We start from the raw sequence: 24269 nt of genomic DNA, 5'->3' as shown, positions 1-24269 counted from the left end.
GAGTAATGAGATAAGGAAGAAGAGGGAGTTGGAGAAATTCTTCTCGGGAGACGTGAAGGAGAGTTGAGAACCATGGCTGGCGTGGCCACCAGGGGGTGATCAGTAGCCCTGTGGCCCCTTCGTGAATGATCTTTGCCAAGACTCTCATGATGAGTGGGACCGGAGGGAAAGCATAAAAAGTCATATTTGTCGGGGACCATGAAAGCGTCCCCGAGCGAGTCCTGACCTATCCCCGCTCTGGAACAATAGGTCGTGCATGCCCTGTTCTGCTGTGTGGCAAACAGGTCGATGTCTGGCTGGCCCCATCAGTGAAACAGTGTGTTGCGAACCCGATGATCTAGCTCCCATTCGTGTGACCGCGACATATGTCTGCTCAAGAGACCCGCGTCTGTATTGACCGTGCCCGCAAGATGAACTGCTAGAAGAGTGATACCTCTCGGTATGCACCAGTCCCAAATCTGCATGGCCAGGTGGGCTAGTTTCCGGGATCGTTTGTTCAAATAAAAGACCGTCGCCATGTTGTCTGAGGTCACCTGGACGACCTGGTGTAGAAGCACATCCTCGAATGATTGCAGGGCTTTGAAAATGGCAAGAAGTTCCAGAAAACTGATATGGTTCCTGCAATCCCAGTGACTCCATATCCCCTGGGTACATAGATCGGAGCAAATGGCTCCCCATCCCAGCAGGGACGCATCGGTGCTGAGGGTTACTGTAGGGTACTGGGGTCGAAACGGAACACCGACAGTCAGATTGGCTGGGTCTATCCACCATAACAGGGACTGAAGAATGGAAGCAGGGAGCTGAATCCGCTTGGTAGGTGGATCTGTCTGTGGTCGAAACATTCCACTGAAAAACAGTTGAAGGGAACGTAGCCTGAGTTTGGCATGCGGAACCACAGCGATGGAAGCAGACATGTGTCCCAACAGGCTCTGAATAGACCGGGCGGGGACAGTTCTTGCTTGTCGGATCTGAGCGATGCACTGAGCAATCGCATGCCGTCTGTCCCGAGGAAGGAAGGCTCTTGCCAACGTCGAATCCAGCCGGGCTTCAATAAAGTTGATCACCTGCGCAGGGAGAAGGGGAGACTTCTGTTGATTAATACAGAGTCCGAGGTCGTGCAATAGAGCACATGTAAACTCAACAGCAGACGAAAGCCCTGCCTCTGTGTCGGAGACCAGCAACCAATCATCAAGGTACGGATATATCCGAATTCCATGTAATCGAAGGTGTGCACAGACAGGAGCCATACACTTCGTAAAAACCCTTGGTGCAGTGACTAATCCAAATGGTAGCACCTTGAATTCGTAGATTTCAGAGTCCACCGCAAAACGAAGGAAGCGTCTATAACTTGGATGTATTGAAATATGAAAATAGGCATCCTTCAGATCCAATGAGGTGAACCAATCCCCTCTTCCCAGCAACGGGAGAATACTTTGAAGTGTGGTCATCCGAAACTTCTTTGGTGTTATGAATCTATTGAGAGCTCTCAAGTCCAATATTGGTCTGAGACCCCCATCTCGTTTCGGGACCGTAAAGTATCTGGAATAGAATCCGTGGAATCCCTCCGATAACGACAGGGAACTAATAGCTCCTTTAGCAAGGAGTTGGTGAATCTCGTTTAACAGTACCGAGGAAGTCGGCGTATAGTGGATAGGATTCGGTGATCGCACAATGTCGCATTCGATTCCATATCCGTGCTGAAGGATGGATAACACCCACCCATCAGATGTGATGGACTCCCAAATGGAGAGCCGACTCTTCAGTCGGTCCCCAAATGAGAGGGGGGAGGGTAGAGTTGGAATGAGAGGAGAGGTTCGCTCGTCGCATCAGCACTGTCACCTGTCCGTATCAAAGTGGCGGTGGCCCTGTTGGAAGCGCTGGGGTGGTTGTTGCCTGCGACGCTGTTGACATTGATGCAGTTGCTGTTGCTAAGGCGGAAATTGTTGACGGTACTGTGGGCGTGACCATGACCACTTACGTTGGGGTAGAGATTGCAATTCCATACGACAGGCGGTCATCCTTGATTCGTGGATTTTCTTCAATTTGCTATCCGTCCTCGCATGGAAGAGACCGGAACCGTCGAACGGCATCTCCTCAATTCTCTGCTTCATCTCATCCGGAAAATTGCAATTACGCAACCAGGCGTGTCTGCGGAGGGCAATGGCACCGACCAGCGACCTCGAATCAGAGTCTACGTGGTGCCTCGCGGTGGAAAGCTGTTGCACTGCCACCTGCATAGCTTCCTTAACAAAAGTCTTAACAAGTTCGCCCTGGTTTCCCGGGAGGGTATCAATGATGGCGTCCAGGTGTTGCATAAGAAAATATTGGTAACAAGCCACGGTTGCCTCATAATTAGAAATTCATAAACCAAGGCCCAAAGCTGCGTATACCCGGCGGGCGAGGGAATCAACTTTTCTTCCCTCCTTGTCACGAGGCGAGGCGTGTCCACGGGCTTCCCGACCCTGGGAGGATTCTACAACAACCGAATTCGGCTTGGGGTGATGGAGAAGAAACGGGATGTCCTCTTCCCGCATCCGATACATAGACTTGTATTTATGAGAAGTCAGTTGTGGGTGAGCTGGAAGGTCCCATGGCTGGGTCATTGCCTGCCGTAAGGTCGTAATAAACGGCATGGCAATATATGTGGATCGTTCACCCCGACCACATCATAAAAACGGTCGGTGCTCGGTCCCGGCTGCTGGTGGGCTTCAATATCGAGCGACCTCACTAGTCTGGCCATCAGATTGTTAAACGATATATACGGTTCCTTGGGCGACCCCGGGCCCTGAGAAGCAACCGCTGCATCCAGTGAGGTCGAGTCAGCCTCAGACTCGTCAGATTCCATCCAGTAGGGGGGTGGTACACTGGAGGAAGAATCTCCTGGTGACTCTGATCTGCCACTTCCTTTAGATGAGGCCCTCGGAGCGTCTCTGGGCGTTGAATGGAAACGTTCCCGAGGCGCTGGTGGCGAAGATTGTCCCCTGGAGGCCGGATAATAGGCCACGGAGTGGTACTCTTCCCTTCTCGGAGCGGAGGAGTGCCTGGAGTGGTACCAGTCATCAGACCTCACATCCGAGGAATGGCTCCTACGGTTCTCGGAGGGGAGATGGCGATCTCGGTATCCATCGGGATCAGAGGCATTGGGGTTGGTGATCGAGCTCGAGGTGGAGAATCTTGTATCTCCCCATCTGAGATGGAACCACGCTGTGAATCCAGAATGGGTTCGGCTGTCGTTCGGCGCGGTGAGCCCGGTGGAGTAACCCTCATAGCCGCCTGGATGGTCGGGACCGAGGGGGTCAGTTCCGAAGCAGGGATCGGAATCGAGGAAGTGGCCGAGCCCAAGTGGCGATGTTTTGCCTGCTCGGGGTTCTTTGGCTTCTTAACCGGCTTGCCCATCTTATCTTTCTTGGCCTTCTTATGCACAGGATATTCATCTGAGTCACTGTGCTTTCTTTTCTCCTTTTGTTTCCTCGGCAGGGAAACAGACTGGTCGGCCATGGTATGAGCACCTTCTTCAGAAGGGCGAGAGGGCGGAGCAATGGAGGAAGAGGCCGGGCGTTGCGGCAGGTCAGCCGAAGTTGGACGGCCTTCGGGTGGGGCCACAACAGTGGGGGGCTTAGCCACCAGCCGGTCCGATTGGAGGAGAGCCTGGTCCCACAAAGGCGGAAGCGGTTCTCCCTGTTCTTCCTCGCCTGTTTAGAGAAGGCCAAACAATGGCAGCACTTATCCGTTCTGTGCGCTTCCCCCAAACAAAGGAGGCACAGATCATGCGGGTCCGCAGCGGGCATTTTGGAGCCGCACTTCCCGCACTTGCGGAACGCCGCCCGTTGCGCCATCGTAGAAAGAAGAAAAAAGGAGATAGGAAAGCAGGAAAGTAATATTTTTGGTTTGTTTGTTTGTTTTTGTATAGGAACGATAAAGAGGAAAAAATGGTGCAAAAGTTAAGATGAAAACAAGTGGAGTACTAACAACAAGAACAAGGGATACAAACTTGGTAGGAAAAAAGAGAGATTTTCCAACGAGCAAGAAGGTAAGTAATAATCTTAGCGAGAGCGAAGCGGCACGAGGCACAACGAACAGCAGTCGCAAAGACTGGAAAATGGCGGACACTCCGCTCTTTATATAATGCTAGGGGGGAGGGGGAGCAGAGTTCCCGCCAAAAACCGTTAGCTGTTCATCTTCCGGCCATATGTGTGATGCACAGAGGCCACGACGAAGAACATTCTTTACTAAAAAAAGACTCCTGTTCCAAATTATGTTTAGTCTGCTATAAATCAAATAAATCAGTCTACAATACCTATGACTAAACTTCTTGCATTTATAACCACAGATTTCTAAGGAAGTGGCAAGCAAGCTCCTGTCCAGTATTAACCCCTTTGCTTTTGATCACAGTCTGGGCATATGGATGATCATGGAATAACTACGCGGATATCAGACAGCTGTGCACACAAGAAGCCAAAATGAGACCACAGCTGCTTTGGGTTGTTGTTTGTGGAGGGGGGGGATAAATGTGTGGGGGGGAAAGATAATCAACAGCATGTTAAAAAGCAAAGTCTCATTTCAAGTACCATCACATTTTCCAAACTTGGAGAAGAAGGCAATATTTTCCAGTTCTCTTATCTCCCCACAAATTTAGGGGATTAGAGGTATCAGTGGCCTCTTGTTCTTATGACAGTGTCTAAATAGCCAGATATGACATGGCCCCTGGAACAAAGTTGCTTTTTTGTGCCCTCATAAGGACAGTCTTGGCTCTGATTCAGCTTAAACACAAGCTCTAAAACTTTTCTGGAATGAGGTATTATGGCAGTTAAAAATATCTATGGAAAACATTTTCCATTGTTCTTGGGAGATGTGTTTCACATTCCCCCCTAAGGAAACATACGGTCTAGCTCTGGGCAATCTTTGAAACAGTTCTGCATGCTTCAGCATCAGCCTATGGCCATCTACTCAGAATTAGAGTAGAGTTCAGTTGGTCGCAACTTGCAGGTAACTGTGTTCATTTTTGAAGTGTAAGGATGGAACTTTGACATGTGAAGAATTCGGATGCAGATGGAAGTCCAGGGCAGTCCAGAATGCTGCTGCTCTACTGCTACTAAGACCAGGAAAGAAGACCATCGCTACATCAAATTGCTGGGAGCTGCCCCCCCTCCCCCACCACTCTCAGTGATCCTGGCAAATAGGGGCAGTTGTAGTCATGATGGAATACGTGTCCGTGAACACATCAATCAAGTGCTTGAGATTTATTTGTATTTATTTTAGTGTATGTATTTTAACTTGTTTACAGAAATTCACGCTTTGCCTTTTGCCACAGAGGACTCAAGGAAATTAATAATTAATAATTTATTACTAATAATAATATAGAAATTTATAAGTAAGGGTTGGGTTTTTTTTAGATTTTTTCACTATTTTATGAACTCTGTTCTTTCAACAACTACCTTTCTTAGTTTGACCAATGAAATACCGGTCTACCCAGCCATGCCGTTCTTCAATGGAAGTCTTACCTGTAAGGGTCCGTAGGGTCTCTGGCATCACAAACGTCAGCATGACCGTGGCATACACATCGTCCTCCAATGCTTATATCTTTGATGCTGTAGTAATACTAAAAGATCACAGAATGGTTTGACTTTTTCACCTTGCGGAAAAGTCCTGGAAATAAGTGCACGGCACTAGTACACAGCTAATTCAAGATGAACAGACCCAAGGGTACATTAGGTAAGATCCACCTGACATCCTCTACAAAATTATTCTTGAGGAATAGGCCCGTCAAGGAGGAAACCCCTGCAGGAAGAGCAGGGTGACTTAGGAAGCTCTACCACACCTGCTGCCAACCAAGACTGCAAGGCTATCTGGTAAGGCCAGATGATTACAATGACATGGCCACAGCGGTCAATGCATTTCCTTTATCACAATGCAACTTAGGGATGAAATCATAAAACAGCACTCACAGCCGGGTTCGGTGGTTTTAAAAGGGGGTCCAACACATTCATAAGGGACTGGCCCGTCAACAGTTATTAGCCATAGTGCCTATAAGAAGACAGCTTTTTTATGGGCAGCATACTTGGTCTTCCTTTTCTTCTGCTGCTTTTGACTTTCCCTTGCATGAATATCTTTTCCAATAAGTCTTGCCTCCTCATGACATGTCCAAATTAGGAGAGCTATGTTTTGCCAAGTTTTGCTTCTAGGGAAAATACTGACTTATTAAAATTAGAACCCACTTTTCCTGGATATTCGCAAACCTCTCTTTCAGCAAATGTGCATCTATTTTAATTTATGTATACTATTTTAGAAGAGTTTAGTGAAACTAGAGGCCCAAGGCAAGACCTGTGATATAAGTTTGCCTTCCACATTTTTGGTTTCCAGAGCAGAACACCATCACCTGGACCATTCAAGCTTTTTAAATATTTACTATTCATATCTAAGTCTGAAGAAAAATAGTGAGGCTTCAAAGTTTCAAACACCTCTGGAAAAATGTTCAGCTCAGTATTAGGTATTTCACCCAGTTGATTCCTAGGAAAATTCATACTATTGATTTAATCCTTTGAGGTGTAAAGTAATGCATACTGGAGTGAAAAATAACAACTTCAAATACAGGCTGATAGGATCTGACTAGCAGTGCCTGAGCAGAAAGGTGTAGGAATGAAGGAGGTAGTTGTACTTGGTGTGTGTTTTAGGGCCAGCGAGACATGGACTCTGTGGATAAGCAGGAGGAGCCCTGAGAAACAGAGCCTTCAGGGCTTATCTCAAGACCAGCCTCTCCAGGTGTTCAGGTGACCCTGAGAATAGCCAGAATCTGCAACTGCGGGGGGGGGGGGGCAGGGCAGGAAGCCCACGAGCCAGGTGAGCCCGGTACCTTCCTTGACTTCATGATGTGGTGTCAGGAGAGAAGGGCTAGCCAACCAGAGGCTGGCCTGCCTCCAGAAGGGCCATCCCAGAAGGGTGGAGCCATTGGTTAATCTAAAGGAGGATTCTTGGAAGTAGTTTCTAGTTTGGGTTCAATGAAACACTCTTTCCTTGCTGCTTTCTTTGGATGTATAGTGAAAAATCTGCACACAATTCTCTTGAATTGTGTCTTTGGGCTTGAATGGAGTAAGCCTCTCAAAGTCTCTCTATAAAGATGAGCTGGTAATTTCTAGAGAAGACATTAATTATATGAATACACATACTTCCCACCTCCCCGCACCTGGAAAATTTTGCATCTGCTGAAAAGAACTTTGAGAAGAGGCAAGTGCCTTCTTTATTTTATTTTTTTAAGAAAATGCATTAAGCTGTAGATCTTAAAAAAGAACTGCACTGTCTATTGTCCCATGCCTGGTGCTGGTTCTGAGTGATCAGAGAGCCAGTGTGGTACGGTGGTTAAGAGAGTGGGACAGGGACTCAGGCAACCCGGGTTCCAGCCCGTGCTCAGCCATGGAGCTAATTGGGTGGTCCAGCCAGAGACTCTCAGGCCAACCTACCCCACAGAGTCATTGTTGCGGGGAGAAGATTGAAAGCAGGAGGAGGAAATGATGCAAGCCACATTGACGTCATAAGAAAAAGCAGGGTGTTTATTAAATAAATAAATAAATAAATAAATAAAGTTGGCCACTCCGGGAAAAGGATGATGGACTAGATGAGCTTTTAGCCTTATCCAGGAGATTTAGTCTTCTCCTATGAAAAAAAGTAATTCTTCCTTTTCCTTCCCTCATGAGAACAATCCAGAGCTGCTGAGTGGGATTGATGCCTGAAGCTTTTCTGCCAGCTGTACTCTTGGACAAAGGTTGAATGGGAATGTTCCCTAACTGAGTTCTGTCTGTCGTTCTGTCTGTCTGTCTGTCTGTCTGTCTGTCTGTCTGTCTCTCTCTCTCACACACACACACACACACACACACACGTCTCTCCCGATCAATACTGTTTTTATTTATAAGTTGAATATAAGTTTAAAGTTAAGATATAAACATGCTCATGGACATATCATTTCCAAACAGATGTATACCCCTGACAAAACTTTAAGGGGCTTTCAATAATTTTTAGTTACTGCTTTTATCTGCTGGTTCTGCAGCATTTAAGCCATGTGGATTAATTGGATATGCTTTTTTTTTTTTTGCTTATTGTTGCTTTTTACTGCTTTTATTGAATGTTGTAGGCTGATGGCATCATGCAAAAATGGGGTTTAAATCCCACTATATATACATAAAGCGATTGCTATATACAAAGAATCGTCATACATTCATTTCTAGCATATAATATAAATCTAGGTAATCAAGGGAAATGTTCTCCGGATGGCTCTGGCTGCCAGCATTCTAACGTCCCTGTATTTTTAGGGTTATACGTTTGACCAGCATGGTATTTTTTAAAGAACATTAATACAACTAATTTGATAATTAGCAGTGTCAAACTGTTTCCCACTTGACCTGATCAGGAATTTATACGCCTATTAAGGCACTCAAAGTTTCCTGCCTTGTACAGCATGCCTGGCATCCTTCCAAGGCAAATGGCCTTGCAAGTTTATTCTTCTCTCATTTGTTCCCAGAAGGTCTCATTCCAGTGATTAGACTGATAGTCAAGAAAAACCTGAAAGTGCCTCACCCTCCTAGTCACGGTAGGGTCCCGTAATGCCTTTCCCATCAGATGACCAAGCAGTGTGTTGGTCCGCAGGAAACGTAAACGAATGTTGGTGGCTTTGGTGAAATTCCTCAGGAGAGGGGAGTACGAAAAGTTCATCGCTCCTGGACGCCCATTCACCAAAGAGACTACAATCTGCAGAAGGAGAGCAAGGCAAGAAAACATCAGATGGCTGAAAATCCATGTTTCCCAGTTTGGAAAACTGACTCTGCCTAGCAGTGGATTGATTTAATTCTTATCTACCACCAAAAAATGGCTGTCATGGGAGGTGTGGCTTGTCCCAATGGAGAGATAAAAGACATGAATGCAAGGCAAGGGGGGGAGCTGAGCACCCACACAGCAAACAACTCCTTTGAACTTGCAGTTTTCAAAGCCAACTTAAATCTATTTCACAGAAGGCAAACTCTGCTTCTCCTGCCAACATCCCACAACCAACTCATCCCTGTCCTTCATATCTCTTCTCTCTCATGCACTCTTTCCAATTCTCGTTGGATAATACCAGTTGCCAGTAAGATCATGCAAGTTAACTTTTTAAGAGGTGGGAGGGGAAGGACTGCTCTGCAGAAACCAGAAAAGTACCGGGTGCACTAATGCCCACAGGCACCACACTGCCAACCTCAATATATGGAATTGAGAACGAAATCTAGTAATTCACTCAAGATAGTGCACTAGATTCATTCAATGGAAATGCAAAGTGTTTCTCTGGTTTAAATCCCTTCCGAAGACTCCACTGGTTCTCTGAACATGTCGTTCCAATAACGCCAATGTATTTATTGTTCTTGTCCTGATCCTTGCACACAAAACATGAAGTGACAATACACAGACTACACGATATGTTAAATTGATCCGCTATAGACTGGCACTGAATACTGATTGGCCCTAACATTGGCAACAGGTTAGGTTCAGACAAAAGTAGCCATGCTTAGCTCTCAGTGAAATGAATGGAACAAAGCTGTGACTGTAAGTCCCACATATGTTAATGGGAACAAAGTTCAATTAGCTTGAACGGGACCTGAGGACTCAATGCAAAATACTGATAACAGATTTACCTCCACTTCGATTTTTAGTGCACGCATGTTAATTTATATCCAATTTATGTATAGCACTGGCTACTTCACCTGAGAATTCCCCCCTTTTCAAAAACATCTTGGAAAGATGAGCAAAGATGAGTTTTTAGGGATAAGAAAGCAAACATGAGTAAATCCTAATTATTAAAAACCTTAACCAAGCAGCACAAAATCCCACACCTCAATTGATCTGCTGCAAGTGAGGCGTGTCAATGTTCTAATCCGAGCCGTCGTTCTGATTGAATCAACAGTGCGATGCTCCTCAGAAGCAAGTTCCAATGTTTTTGATGTGGCCCACTCTCAGGTAAGCATGTACATAATAGCAATATTAAATCCTTTAGGATTGGCAGTTATATCAAAAACAGCAGTGTCTATTTTATTAAAATATGCACATTAATTCTTCACATAAAATTAATTAAGGGAATTCTGTACTTTCTTAACTTCTTGGGCTTTGCATTTCTCCACAAAGCCCTCCCCCCCCCCGCCGCCCTTCAAATAGAACCTTTTGCTTTCTGAACAATCATGTCTGTGGCTGAACAACTCCCACCACCCACCAAAGCCAATCTGAGCAGAGTTTGTGAGCTGGAACAGTTTTGCCAGCATAGCTCAACATCACAGCAATGCACCAGAGTTTCCCAGGCGCAACATCCCATTGTCTAGTATCAGCTGAGGAGAGCAAAGAAATGCTTAAAGGGCTATCTTCACAGGGGATGGAAAGGGTAAGAGCTCACTTGTCCTCCAACAGAAAGGATTTTCAATGAAGAGACTGCAGGGTGTATCTTCTGTTTCCAATGTTTCTTCCATGCAAGAATGGAAATAGATATATGGCAAAAAATTGGAGGCCCAAGAACGTCTTTTCCACTCGTAAAAAGGTAATTTCTACCACTTACAGCAGCAGACTATCATTTGGAAAGGCAGGGTATGTGCTCAAAGAATGAAAGCTTAGAAACCAAAGGGCAGCAGAACTCCTAGCATCTGCAGATGTGATTCCAGCGCTCTGAACGGCTCCATACTGATTGGTGAGTCCCAAGCTCTACGTCCTCCCCTCATCCACCTCCTTTCTCTCCTCACCCTCCATCACCAAGTACTTTTCTTTCTTTGCCCCATTAACTTGAACCTCACTCAATGTACAGCCAAGCAAAGAACAAGAAAAGCGCTCACCTCTCCATTCTCCAAGGGCACTATGCGAGAATATTCGGTGGTGCAGATGGCATCATCATCTTTGGTAATCCGTTCCACAGTCTTCAGGCCAAATTTCTCTATACAATCTCTTTTGGAAGCTATTCAACACAGAAACCAAGAGACAAAGATTCATATTTTGGAAGTGTAGATTTTACCCCACATAAATTAATTATAATAACAACATGCATTTATGTAGCACTTTCTAATAGTCAAAGTGATACACACACCTTATCAGTTTAAAAATCCCTGAAAGCTAGTCTGACATCATCTTCCTGATACTTTTTGCGAATGGGGCAGCATAGAAATAGTTTAAATAAATAAATAAATACTGCAGGTGGACTATGGCTGGGAGAAAGTAGCTTGCCTAGTGAATTCATGGCAAATGTCAGAATCAAAAGATCTACCAGTTCTCTAGCTCAGACGTTTAGCTATAAACTGTATCAGTTTCCAAGTATAAATGCTAGAAATGAAATTAAGAAACAAAACCCCACAGAATGGAGATGGGCCACTTGGAGTTTATGAGGAGAGTGTTCTTTTAAAAATTTTCCACACAACATGCAAGGATGACTACTTGTGAAACAGCCAAGAGGCAAGTGGGGTAGAAGGGAGAGCAAATGCAGAGCAGACTGTTGCATAAGATGAAGGTTTTGCCACATGGATTTGTTTTTCTCGTCTCTTCCTATACGTTTTTCCTTTGTGTATCAGATGTTCAGATTGTAGTTCTGAGGACAGGAACTATATAATTTTTAAACCTTTGTGTGTACTTAGAAGATGTCAGGTACATCACATATAATAGATACAGTAATTATTTATTAATAATAATAAAGAGACCCAGATTTTGTGGATGATCCTGGCAAGAATATAGAATTACATCTCCAGGAGTCTCACACTGGTCACTGCAATGACTCACTGGTCCAGTCTGAATCCCACACTAATAAATGCAATATATATGCCTTAGTGTGATGTTTATAATACTTAACCTCAGAAATCAGATATTTCTCTTGAGCCCTGCTTAATTCTTTATTTTAAACAGAAAAAGACCTCAATGTGTTTGATATGTAGTCATAATTCAATTTAAAGAGACCATAAGGAAAAGAGTTTAACATACTCTTTGTATGTAATTTATATTGCTTTTAAAACAGTGTTATTTTTAAAGGGATCATTCAGTTATTAATTAACGTAAAACAATTTGTGAAGATCTAATTGCAATGAAAAAATAAATAGCTTGTCAACTTTAAAAAGTCACAGCAAATGACTAATTACGATGTAAGTCAATGGATGGAATTCAGCTGCCAGGAGTGTCAGTCTGTGAATATAGTATGTTTAATTGGCTAGGGAAGCAGCATAAAATATTCCTCCATTAACATCCAACACTACACAGTGACCATTTTGATCTGCTTCTCATGTGTAAAAGGCAAAACTTCAGAACCTCAACAGAGCAGCTGGGGAAGCTTTCATGTGGTCTCAAACATTTCCTTATTTTTTTAAAACTTGATGTTCCACGATAAACAGGCATTTATCAAACCCCTATCACAGACGAAGCGGATAAACTATTTTGCTCTGGCTTTCTTTGAGTCAGTGCTACAGAGCTCGCGCTTGCCATTATGTTCATTTTCTGTAGCTAAGTAACATTTCTCTTTCTAACAATGAATCTTCCAAAGTCACATTTGGGCAAAGACACATTTGGGAAATGTAGCAAAAAGTCTTTTGGATGCTTACTGGGTGCATCTTCACCACCTTTGCCCTAAGAAAGGTAAACACATTGGAGTTCATGTGGCTGTGGCAGCTGGGTCATATTGTGCTGCATAACTATTTCTGTTGCTAATAAAACACTTTTACATCTTCCAGATTTAACAGAATATGGTACTTTCTGTATTCGATTATTTATTATTCATTGGTAATTAATGGGGAAAATATCTGAAGACAGCCCTGAGTCATATCCAAACTATATAGCTTTTAGTTATATAGTTTGGAAAATAAGTATAACTATATAGTATTTTCTGGGTTGCTTTTATCCTTCTAGAACAGGGTGTGTGGGGCTCTCCAGATGTTGCCGAACTGCTCCCAAGCACCCCAGGCAGCAAGACCAAAGTGAGGCAAGAGGAAAGATGCAGCCAATAACTTCTGGAAGGCTACATGTTCTCCAGTGCTCTTACAGACATATAGGAGCTTTTCTGTTACACCAGAGATCGCACTTTGGTGCATCTGTGAACTGCTATGAGAAAAAGAGGGTGCATTTTGAAGACCGAATTTTGAAGACTTAGCTGAATTGTACGAAGGGATATCTGGCCAAAAGAATCTGCTCCAGTAAGCAAAGTCCATCAGATCCTGTGGCCCATTCACTGCGTTAAGCCTCAGCTTTATTCACATGTCATGGAAGCTTCAGGAAAAGCTCTGATGTCCACTGTAACTGTACTGAACTGCATGTTTATTGCCAGCTAACAAATACGAACTGCCTGACCAACCAGTGTCACTGAACAGGAAACAGAACAAGCAACAAGTTTATCTTACCTAGAGCTTCTCTACAGTCAATGCAGCTGTAGCACATTTATGATATTACATTGTATTTTGCACTAAGGTATGGTACAAATGTTTGCATTAAACAAGGCACAAAATCTGATACAGGATACAGAACTTGGTAACCCGAAACATAAATCCCATACCCTTCCCTTCTGCCGTTGCCTGCAAAAATCAGAGAAGATGATATTCAACAAACAGGCAAATATATGCCCGTATGCCTGTTTAACTCTGACTGCAGATTTTAAGCAGAAAAAATCATTTATTTTGGATCAATATGTAGATATCCTTTATCAGACTGTGCATACCTTTGGGTGCTGAAGTGCACAAGCATGTCTTTAATTCAGCATATCAAACTGAACTGGGCTGGAGGGCCAGAGTCCCCCCTAGGAATGTTCAGTTTTTATTAAATCCATGCTGCCTTGTGTTTTGTGGATCACTAGATCCCTTTCCTTCCACTGACTGTTTATTGATGGAATCAGATTTTTTAAGGATGTGTAAGAATTTCATTCAACTTGGGCAAGCGTGTATTTGCACTAATGTATATTAGAGCAAGTTCACACTTGCACTTATGCATACTGGCACATTTATGACTTTTCACAAACCCATCTGAAAAGGAGAAAATCCACCAGATGTGCACATCACAGAAAAACCTGGTCTGCTGAAGAATTTGCAGAACAAAGTCACAGAAATCTGAAATCATTCTAATCTGTTGCCAATTCCTCCAAGGTCCCTAGCTCTGCATTCAGCAGTTGGCCAAGGACCATGCTCATAAGTTGACCACAGAAAGCAATCAAGTCAGCTGTCAGCTCCTCCTGATTTTGAAATCAAGCCATCAAAATGCCCTTATGTTGTTAGTCGTGAAGTCGTGTCCGATCCATCGTGACCCCATGGACCACATTCCTCCTGGCTTTCCTGTCCTCCACCTTCCCCTGGATCCACCCAAGCCCACACCCTCTGCCCTAGTGACTCCATCCAGTCACCTCATCCTCTGCCGTCCCCTTCTGCTTTTGCCTTCAATTGTTCCCAGCATCAGGCTCTTCTCCAGGGAGTCCTTCCTTCTCATTAGGTGGCCAAAGTATTTGAGTTTTATCTTCAGGATCTGGCCTTCTAGAGAGCAGTCAGGGTTGATCTCCTCTAGGACTGACCAGTTTGATCGCCTTGCAGTCCAAGGGACTCACAGGAGTCTCCTCCAGCACCACAATTCAAAGGCCTCAGTCCTTTGGAGCTCCGCCTTTCTTATAGTCCAGCTTTCACAGCCATACATTGCAACTGGGAAAACCATAGCCTTGACTATACGCACTTTTGTTGGCAGGGTGCTGGCTCTGCCCTTATAGTTGCAGCGAATTATCTCCTCCATTTCTAGTATTGAACCTCATTGTAGAATCTAAATTTTTTTTATTAAACTTGTCTCTCGCTAAATTGGCCTAAGGGCCATCTAAGTGGATTACAGTCAAAATATGGCTGACCCTTTCGTTTAATGCCCCTGCTTTAAGCAGTAATGTGGGAAGAGGTTGTCTGTCTCAGCAAGAGTCCACACTTTTTCAAAAAGAATAATGAGAAAGCCTTTTAGAACTCAAATGGTACACACCACAATGGTACCACTGTACTGGCATGGCATGCAAGTAGGAACCAGCAAGACAGTCATTCAGATCCCAATTTTATTAAAATTCTCTTGTTCAAAGAACTTTATGAAGAATATGCGATAAATAAAGCAATCCTTCAGCAAATGCCACACACTCTGGATATCTTGGTGGAGTGGCTCTGTGCCATAAGGTGCACAGCCACTAACATGTGCTCATATTGTAAAGGAAAGGAGGGTTATTAGCACACCCAAGGGGAAAATTCACTGTATCATCTTTCCAGATATTCCTTCACCAGGTTTTCCTGTTTAAAAGATCATCATAAAGCTTAACTTACATCTTCTTCCAATTACTGCTTTTGCTCCCCAGAGGAGCCAGTGTTTAATATATTTGGAGTAACTTGGCTACTCTTTGCATGCTTCATAATGATATATTCATAGAACAAGCTGGCGCTTCTCGGGAACTTAAATATCAATTTCTGCTCTGGAAACCAGTAAGTAGCTTCAAACCCAGAAATAAATCCGCTTGTCTAATTTTCTTAATTTTCCTTTCCCAGGGAACTACCGGAGGAAGAACAGACATCCCGAAATGTCTGGTCAGCCATGCCCTCTGTCTAGGCTGCAGGAAACAGTAACTTGTGTCTTTTCACAAGACAAGCAGGGCTCCACAAACAATGACGAAATGAGCCTTCGCAGAATAGTCACCTCTTCTTCCCATGTTCTGTAATATGTTGATACAGTAAGATTCCTGCCAAACTGGCCTTGAGACTGCCAAATAGTTAGATAAAATTTTCTGAAAAGAAGTGACACAAACAGGCTTAGTGCCACATGGGCCAAAAAAGGGTGAGTTTCTGGACTAGCAGCTCTGTTGATACGGACGCTGCAGACTGGAAGGGCGAGAAAATACAGTACAGGCTGTGGAATGGAAGATGTCTGGTAGGCTATGGGTGGGCCACGTGATCTGTGCAAGTAAGTCGCACGATGTATTAGGTGAGGGAGTTGCTTGTAAGTCAAAGCATACCAACTGACCCAAAAGATACCAACAGCAACAGTACATACGAATGTAGTTCTAATACAGGCCAAAGTCCCATAAAGAACTTCAGTCCATGTGTTAAAAAGTAAAGGGGCCAAAACTTCCTTTATTATGGTTACTGCTTAGCATGAAAAAACGGTGCTTGTAACAAACTAGCATGGGAAGGGGGTGATGGATACTCCCAATTTGCCAAGGTCGGCAAAGTCATTCATAAAATTTGCCATAATGGGTATCTCTCCGTCCTTTGGCAAACATGACAAAGTTGAACAGTGGAAGATCAGAAATAATCTCTGACCTCATACTATAGTTTTGAGTTCCTCTGAAGCACAGTATACCGGTAATGATTCATTCTCTCTGTTGCTGAACTTGGTACTAAGAAAGAGGGCACCTAATTGTCACTTCCCTTGCACTGAGCTTTGGAGGTTTTCCAAGTACTTTTAGATCTCAGTATGGTCTCTGAGACGACCCTGCCCTTCCCCTAACTCAGACATGGATCAGAGCTGAGGCAAGCACAGATTTCAGCTTACAATAAAGATGACACAAAATATGTGGCCTCCCACCAATCCCCCCAGCCACAGAATGTTTCCAGTTCCACTATAGCGTAGAGGACATTAGAAAGATGTTTATGGAGACACAGTGTGACCACTTTTAGGAAGAACCTGACAACCTTAGGCTGCTGCTGGTAAATATAATTTTCCCAGGGAACATCCTTGAACAGGTGATACTGAACTATCTCCAGGTTCCCTTGGATGAAACTGATTATCCAAATACATTTCTGTCTGGTTCAGGATGGGTTGTGCCACAGAAGCAACTTTGGTCACACTGTAAGGTGACTTACATTGGGAGAGAAACAGGGGGATGCGACCCCATTATATTCCTGGATCTTTTGGCAGCTTTCAGTATCATTAACCATGGTATCCTTCTGGGATAATTGTCTAACCTGGGACTGGGGTGAGTACTACACTGCAGAGGTTCAGTTCTGGCTCCTACCTGGATACTCATCTTCACAAGGTACTTCTTGGGTGGGGGTGGGAGGGGTTGTCTCCATGGGATTCCCCAGGGGTTGGTCTTATCCTCCCTACTATTCACTATCTATATGAAACTGCTGAGTGGGGTCATCTGAAGTTTTGGAGAACATTGCTTCAAGTATGCTGAAAATACACCGTTGTATTTCTCGTTCTCTTTTCCATCAGGTGCAGTGGTAGAAGTGTTAAACTGTTGCCTGGCTGTGAAGATGGACTGAATGTAGGCTAATACGTTGAAGCTCCATCCAGACAACACTTAGATGTGTTAGTGGGTAGTTCTTCTGACCTGCTGGAGGGTGTTCAACCTGTTCTGGATGGGCTGCATTTTTGCTGATGAAGTAAGTTCAGTTCACAGGTTGTTGTCCTCCTACAGCAAACTTTGTCACATGAAATTCAGGTGGCCACAGTGTCATGGAGTGTCTTCAGCCACCTTTGGTTAGTTGCATAGCAATGTCCCTACCTGGACAGGTATAACCTAGCTTCAGTAATCTACACGCTACTAACTTCCAAATTAGAATAATTCGATGCAATCTACATGGAGCTGCCCTTGAAGACTATTCAGAAGCTCCATTTTCACATTTTTCTCCACTTTACTTTCATACTCACAGGCAAAGTACTGCCAAGGCTCATATGTAAGTCCAAAATCAGTAGACCGCTCAAGTACCCACAAGTCTGGACGTGGAGAATTCGCAAACTTGATCAGAACGTAGGCCACGTGGAACAGCTGTGAGAGGAAGAGGGGGGAAAATTAATGCAGGCCACAGCTAAAATGCTCTATGCAGATCATGATACAAAAGACTCTCCTCCTGCAAGCACTGATGGTATAGAGCAGAATCTCCCAAAGGATTGCTCTGGACTGCCGCTTGCACCCTCCTCCACAGTGCGCCATGCAGAAATCAGGAGAACTGTGGCCCAACACTTCAGAGGTTTGCCCAGTTAGGAAGCCAACTGCAGATAAACAGGGCAGGAGTTTGGACATGGGACAACACTCTAGTCTAAAGTTTTATCCTGGCACTAATAAGAAATCAAAACAAGAAAGTATGAACCAGTTTTTTCTTTCTTCCCCTTCCTTGTCACATTTCTCACATATTTTGCTAGATTTGCTTGAATTTTCATCAGATGAAGCTGGAGATGCCCAGAGCACTTAATGTATTGCTATATTATCCAACCATAATGGCAAAGACCATTCTCGAATGTCTTTTTGTGAGTAATCTCCTTTCAGAAAAAGATTCCTTTTAATGCTAACTGATTAGCAGATCTAGCTCCTGTTTACTTCTTCCAGTCAAGGTGGACTGCAGGACAGTGAGGAATAGCTTCCGAGCTGACCTTTTATTACTCTCTCTCAATTACCCCAGTCTCAGTTTTTCTTCCTCCAAAGGAAAGAGGAGAGAGTTCTTAATTACTCATTTCCTCCTAGTGCCCTTTTCTAATTTTAAAATTGCTAGTCTGGCTTCAATCATAGTTTGGGATCACAAGAATGAGCCTAGCCTTCCACCCAGATTCATGCACTCCCCTCTCTTCTGACTTGGCTACAAGAATTGGAAAGTTTTTGCTTCCATTTTTGATTGACCACAATTGACTGAGCCACCAAAATCCAGGTAATCTATAATCAATCTTAACATGACTATTTCAAACCACAGTCAATGAAGCTAAGTTGTGTTCATAAAACCAGTGAGGCAGGGGTTAAGGGTCAGAATTAGTGTGGATTTGTGAAGAGCAGTCAATTTAAATCTGAAGCAGAGGAACGCAAAAGCCTAGAAACAAGCTAACTTCATTCTCATCATGCTAAACCACGGTTTAGTGTTACATCCAAATGCATCCGCTATTTCATCATTAAAAAGAAAGAAAAGAACGAATTAAAGTTTTCCCTATGGGAAGAGAAATTGACCCTGGGGAAAGAGATGCTACTAATTACTACTGAACCAAAAGAAATACTGAAAGAGACGTGTTCAATTTAAAGGAACAGGGGCTGAGAAAGTTTAAAGAGCTTCTTGCCTGTCCACACAGAAAAGGTTGGTGCTGTAATTGTGCTTTATTACCCTCACTCCTCAAAATGCCATGAATCAGGTCTGAAAATAGAGAGACAGCTTATTGTAAAAATATTGGAATGCAAATGGCTAACAGCCATTTTGAACAGATATTTCACAAAACTGAAAAAATGATGTGAGGGCACAAAAGATGCCCCATGGCAGAAGACTTCACCTCTTCTTACAGCCTTAGTAAGCTGTTCCCTACACAGCTATACGTGCACACTGTAAGAACTGCTCTTATGCAGTTAATGCTCTACCAAGCCAGCCACATGGCAAGGAAAGAATTTACACACACCCAGTTAGTGTCATAGACCAGAGTAACAAGTAGCTTCTGATAAGAACTTCAGCATTCAGCCTGAACGATTCCCAATTAGCTGAAACACTGATTTATGCAACACTGCCCTTGCCAAGACTGAAATAAATGTACAGCTTAAAAATGTCAGCACTAGGAAAAAACAAACTCAGCAACAGAATTTCCCTTCACGAGCTGGCACCAGTTCTCTCCAAATAATCTTCACTTTATCATCCTGTCAAAAAGTGATATTTAAAGGCAGGAAAAAAATACTTTTTATCAGTCAGAATGCATAAAGATCAACGGCCACAGGAAATGTAGCACTTTCGAAAGTGCATGTTTTCAAGTCGTCAAGGCAGGGAATTAAGCTGCCTGTGACTTGCTTGGCTACAAGAAACGTTTTTACATACCATACAATCCAAGGAAACTTGACCCCAAACCAAGAGAGGTTTCCAGTTACAGTATTTATCCTCTATTTTTAATTTACAGTCTCCATGTCTGAAGTAAATGTACAAAGATCAACGATAGCACTGACCAAGCTCCTGACTGCAGCTTAGGACTGGGGAATGTTCCTTAAGCCCATGTGCTCCCCTCCTTTCCCCTCTCACACATAAATTCTCCCTTTGTTGGCCTAACCAAGCTTTGTGTTACCTTTTATAGGAGAGGTTTTGCAAGTTGGTTAGAAACAAGCATGGTTAGGAAGAGGCTATCAGTGGCTACCAGCTTGCTGGCTTTGTGCTCTCTCCTTGACCAGAGGTGGCCTGTCTGCATATTCCAGTGGCTGAGGAGCTGGGCAGGAGGGGGTCTGGCACCCATCCTGCTGGAGGGATCCTGTGGGCAGCTGGTTTGCTGCTGTGTGTACAGAGTGCTGGATTAGATGGACCTCCAGTCTGATCCAGCCCCATTTGCCTTCGGTTCTTATGTTCGAAAGTGTCGATGCAGCTGTAAAGCATGAACCATGCTTCCCTCCAATGAAAGGCAGTGGAGAACCTGCACAGAAAGGGAAAGCATGCACAAAGCCCCCAGGCACTCTCAGTCCATGGTGAAGAAATCAAGGTGTCCTAAGACTGTTTTACACCTTTCCTGTAGAGGAGTAATAAAACTTCTTTTAAAAAGAAGGGAACAACTGAATGGCTGGCAAATAAAAATACGGGAAGGGGATGCTCCAATCCCATTCTTGGTTCTGAACCAGTTATTTATGCTTTTACAGAATTTGGAATGAAATTGCTAACCAAGACAAACTGTGGGAGCAGGAGCAGAATATATGCATATGGCTTCCATGGATGAAATAGTACAGCATGAGATTATTCAGAGGCTAACCAAAGGCAGGTGACCCTATCTGTCCACATGAGCTCCTGACAAGCAGCAGCTCTCCCAGATCTCAAGCAGAGGCCATTTCCGTCACTGCAAACAGAACCCCTTTCAGTGGAGACGCCAAGGATCGCACACATGGTCTTCTGCAAAGAGAGCGGTGCTCTGGGACTGAACGACCGCTGCTCACCACTGGAGAGAAGCAAGTTCTCTGTGGTGTCAGAAAGATTATTCTGCCGGCTGAGCACTGCAATTTTCACAGGCACTTGTTGTGTGTAACCGTGCCACGGCGCGCACACATACAGAACCGTATCAGGAGCAGAGCTGCATGAGAGAACAGGAGTTTCAATCTTATTTTAAAACGTTTCTAACACATATGAACTGGGTTTTAAAGTGTGTGAGCAATGCTGAATTATCTAAAAAATGAGGGGAAGGGATGAGAGTGGAATTTCCAATAGTTGGGAATTCAGGTGCTCTGGAAAGCACTGTGCCACTCCTATTACCGGAAAGGGATTTGTAAAAGATGCAAAGAAATACTGCTGAGCTTTGTTTATAATTTGCACTATCTCAGTACATAATTTTATTCTTTCTAACTCTCCCCATTTTTTATGTACAGGATGCACACGATCCCTACAGAAATCAACAAGGTCTAACATTTGCTTTTGTTTCCAAATGAAGCTGTACACAACAGCTACACCTGCAAGAAGTTAGACACAGAGTAATACTGATGTGGGGACGAGGCTCAGAAGTTCCCATACAGAAACTGGTGTCCACTGGAGAGATCTACAAAAGAGAAACTCGTCATCTGACATCAAAGCATTCCTACAATGAGTCAGCTATCAAGAACTCAATCTGAACCTCAACATCACTGCCTCATTTTGTAGCACATTGAAGAGTCTTCCTTACTTTTGCCCACACAACCGCTGTCTTATGAATACAGATGGATGCCAACAGTATTATTCAGTTTCATCAACCTTCTTCTTAGCTGAACTCCCAGGCTAGATTCTATGGTCAGCTGCGTTCCCTTAGGACCAGTTCTCACTGCTTTACATCTGTTTCTTGGCAAAGAATTCACTGCTAAACACCAAGCCATTAAGCTATGCATTCTCTTGCATTATAAATTCTTCCATGGAATGGCTTCACTCTTTAGGGAACAAGAACATTCCTGCCAAAACTTTGCATGGCTTTGGTATGATGGGCTTCACCATTTCCTCTTCAGTTTCTCACAAAATCCACTAAGCTGAGAAAATTATATGCAACTTGGCACTCGGTAATATCTGAGGCTTTGATCAGGGTGGTCTTTCGTGGATGACAATTACATGGTAAAGGCCGTGTCAAAAGACAAAGACATTTTCTCAAGATCATTTAATACAGATTAGTTATCCTTGAACATGTTTCAAGTACCCTTCAACACTAAACATAACAGCCACTGTGACTGTCACTAAAAATAATGAGGTGCAAGCAAATAGTTACACAGGGTTGTAACAATACTTCTTATAAACAGGCAGTGAAAGAGAAGAACAATCATTTTTACACTTTTTTTCAGCCTGCTGTGTGGGGGAATATAAACAGGTGGCTACAACATGCAAGTAAGAAGTAAAGAAGAGTCCTGCTGGATCAGGTCTAAGGAATACAACTTTACTGTCTGTTTTATAAGTAGTTTCCCCCAGTGATGTTGTAAAAACTCTGGGCATTTTGAGAAAACGGGGAGGCAGGCAGCCCCATAATAAGATTATTGGGGGGAAACAATATATCTATATTTATATCCTTATCGCTTCTCAATATGTTTTAAGGACATAAAAACAATGCATCTAATCTAGCCATATACAGCTACACTGATTACATTCAAAACTATTCAAACACTGAGTTTTATTCAAACACTTAGGAGATTAGGAAGAGAGGAAGGGCTGTAGCTCAGTGACAGAACATTTGTTCTGCATCAAGTACATTCCAGTTCAATCACCACGTCTCCAGGCAGGGCCACGAAAGGGCTTTCCAGTCACTGTAGGCTAGGGATAGGCAAACTGGCATGCTCTGGATAAGTGCAACTTCCATCATCCCCAGCTATCATGCCCAGTGCTCAAGGATTATGAGAGATGTAGTCCAAAGCAACTGGAGGTACGAGGTTGTTTGTCGGGAATGGTCCAATTGGTGTTGCAGAAGAGCCTTCAAGGGATGTAAGAACCAAAACTAAATCTGATGAGGACGAAGGGTGGAATTCCTAGCTGAAGCACCAAGGCTGGGTGATTCAGAGAAAAGCTGAAAGTAGCGGAGGATCAACTAGATTCAGATACAGTTAGAAGCCACAGTGAGCCTGTTCGTGGTGCCACAGTGATGTGGCAGGGTCAGATATCAGTGAAAGAGGATGGCCCAACCAAAAATGCCAGGTATTCTAAGTGGGAGTTGGCCCTAAAACAGGAGGGCTCACCTTAAAGACAAAGTGTTAATCATTTGTGTCTGGGAGTTTCGAATCACCTATTGTGGCTTGATCACTTAAAATCCTAACCAAGCTCATTTCTTTTTCTGGTTCCTGCAGTGTGCCTAATTTTTCCTTCAAAGCAAGTCTTGTTGGTTGCCATTCCCATAATAGAGCTTTAGGTGGGTCTTTCTGTCTTCATGGTGGAGACTGAGACAAACAATGTTTTTCCTCTGACACTGTCTATCTCTGATGCATGTGAGACTGAGAAAGACGGATCAATGACTTTATAAAATTCATCTTCTTTATAAAAGTCATCTTCTTAACACCAGGCATCCCAGTGTTAAGGATGGAACACTGCACCCAGAAGGACAAAGCATATACTGATTTTTGCCAGTTGATGAAATAGGTAAGGAAACAGGAACTATCAGTATTATAGGAAACAAAAGCGTTGATTTTTTTAATAGCTTGGGCTTAGCAGTAGCCTCATCTCCTGTTGGCATTATTTGAACATAAACAGAAGAACCCTGCAATTAGGCATGCTGGCTGAGATGACGGGAGTTTTAGTCCAACATATGGAGGGGCTGCAGTCTGGAAAAAGCCAGTTTCCAATATACAAGTAATCACAGAAAAGTAGAGTTGGAATGGACCAGAATGTCCTCCTGCTCAGTGCAGGACTCCAAGTTAAACCCTTCCTCTTACATGGTTGTCCAGTTGCATCCCGAACATGTGGGAGAGCCCACCACCTCCCTAGGTCACTGGTTCCATTGTCATACTGGCTCTAGCAGTCAGGAAATTTTTACTGATACATAGCCGGACTCTGGCTCCCTGAAACTTGAGCCCGTTATCCCATGGCCTGCACTCAGGGTTGACTGAGAAAAGATACTGTCCTCCTCCTTTGTGACAGCCTTTCAAGTACTTGTAAAGTGCTACCATATCTCCGCCCAGTCTTCTCTTCTCAAGGCTAAACATGCCCAATTCTTTCAATCTCTTCTCATGGACTCAGCTTCCAGACCCTGATCATCCTTGTTGCTCCCCCTAAAACGAAATTCTGCAAAGTCAGGGGCCATGTATAAGGATGCACAGAGACTACAAAGAAGACGCATAGCTCAGAGGTTTGCGCACCAAAGGCTCTAGGTTTAGAGTCTGTCATCTCAAGCTAAACAGATGAGGGAGCAGACACTGGGAAGTGCTCAGCCTGAGATGCTGATAA

The 24269-nt window shown here is 43.8% G+C and overlaps 1 protein-coding gene across 4 annotated transcripts in view; it reads right to left on the bottom strand.

Annotated features, from left to right (window-relative positions):
- LAMA5 (laminin subunit alpha 5) overlaps window positions 1-24269 on the bottom strand; it is a 194416-nt gene that overhangs the window by 100587 nt on the left and 69560 nt on the right. For all 4 annotated transcript variants that reach the window (XM_044455407.1, XM_044455409.1, XM_044455408.1 and 1 more), the window contains 4 exons: window positions 17614-17731; window positions 10830-10948; window positions 8566-8736; window positions 5502-5599 (listed from right to left, as the gene is read on the bottom strand). In XM_044455407.1, coding sequence (XP_044311342.1) covers window positions 5502-5599; window positions 8566-8736; window positions 10830-10948; window positions 17614-17731 — 506 coding nt within the window. The remainder of the gene's footprint in view (window positions 1-5501; window positions 5600-8565; window positions 8737-10829; window positions 10949-17613; window positions 17732-24269) is intronic.

This window comes from Varanus komodoensis, unplaced genomic scaffold (genome assembly GCF_004798865.1).
Source record: "Varanus komodoensis strain SLA01 unplaced genomic scaffold, ASM479886v1 scaffold8, whole genome shotgun sequence".
In the NCBI taxonomy this organism is placed as follows: Eukaryota; Metazoa; Chordata; class Lepidosauria; order Squamata; family Varanidae; genus Varanus; species Varanus komodoensis.
This window is presented reverse-complemented; position numbering and strand designations above follow the sequence as displayed.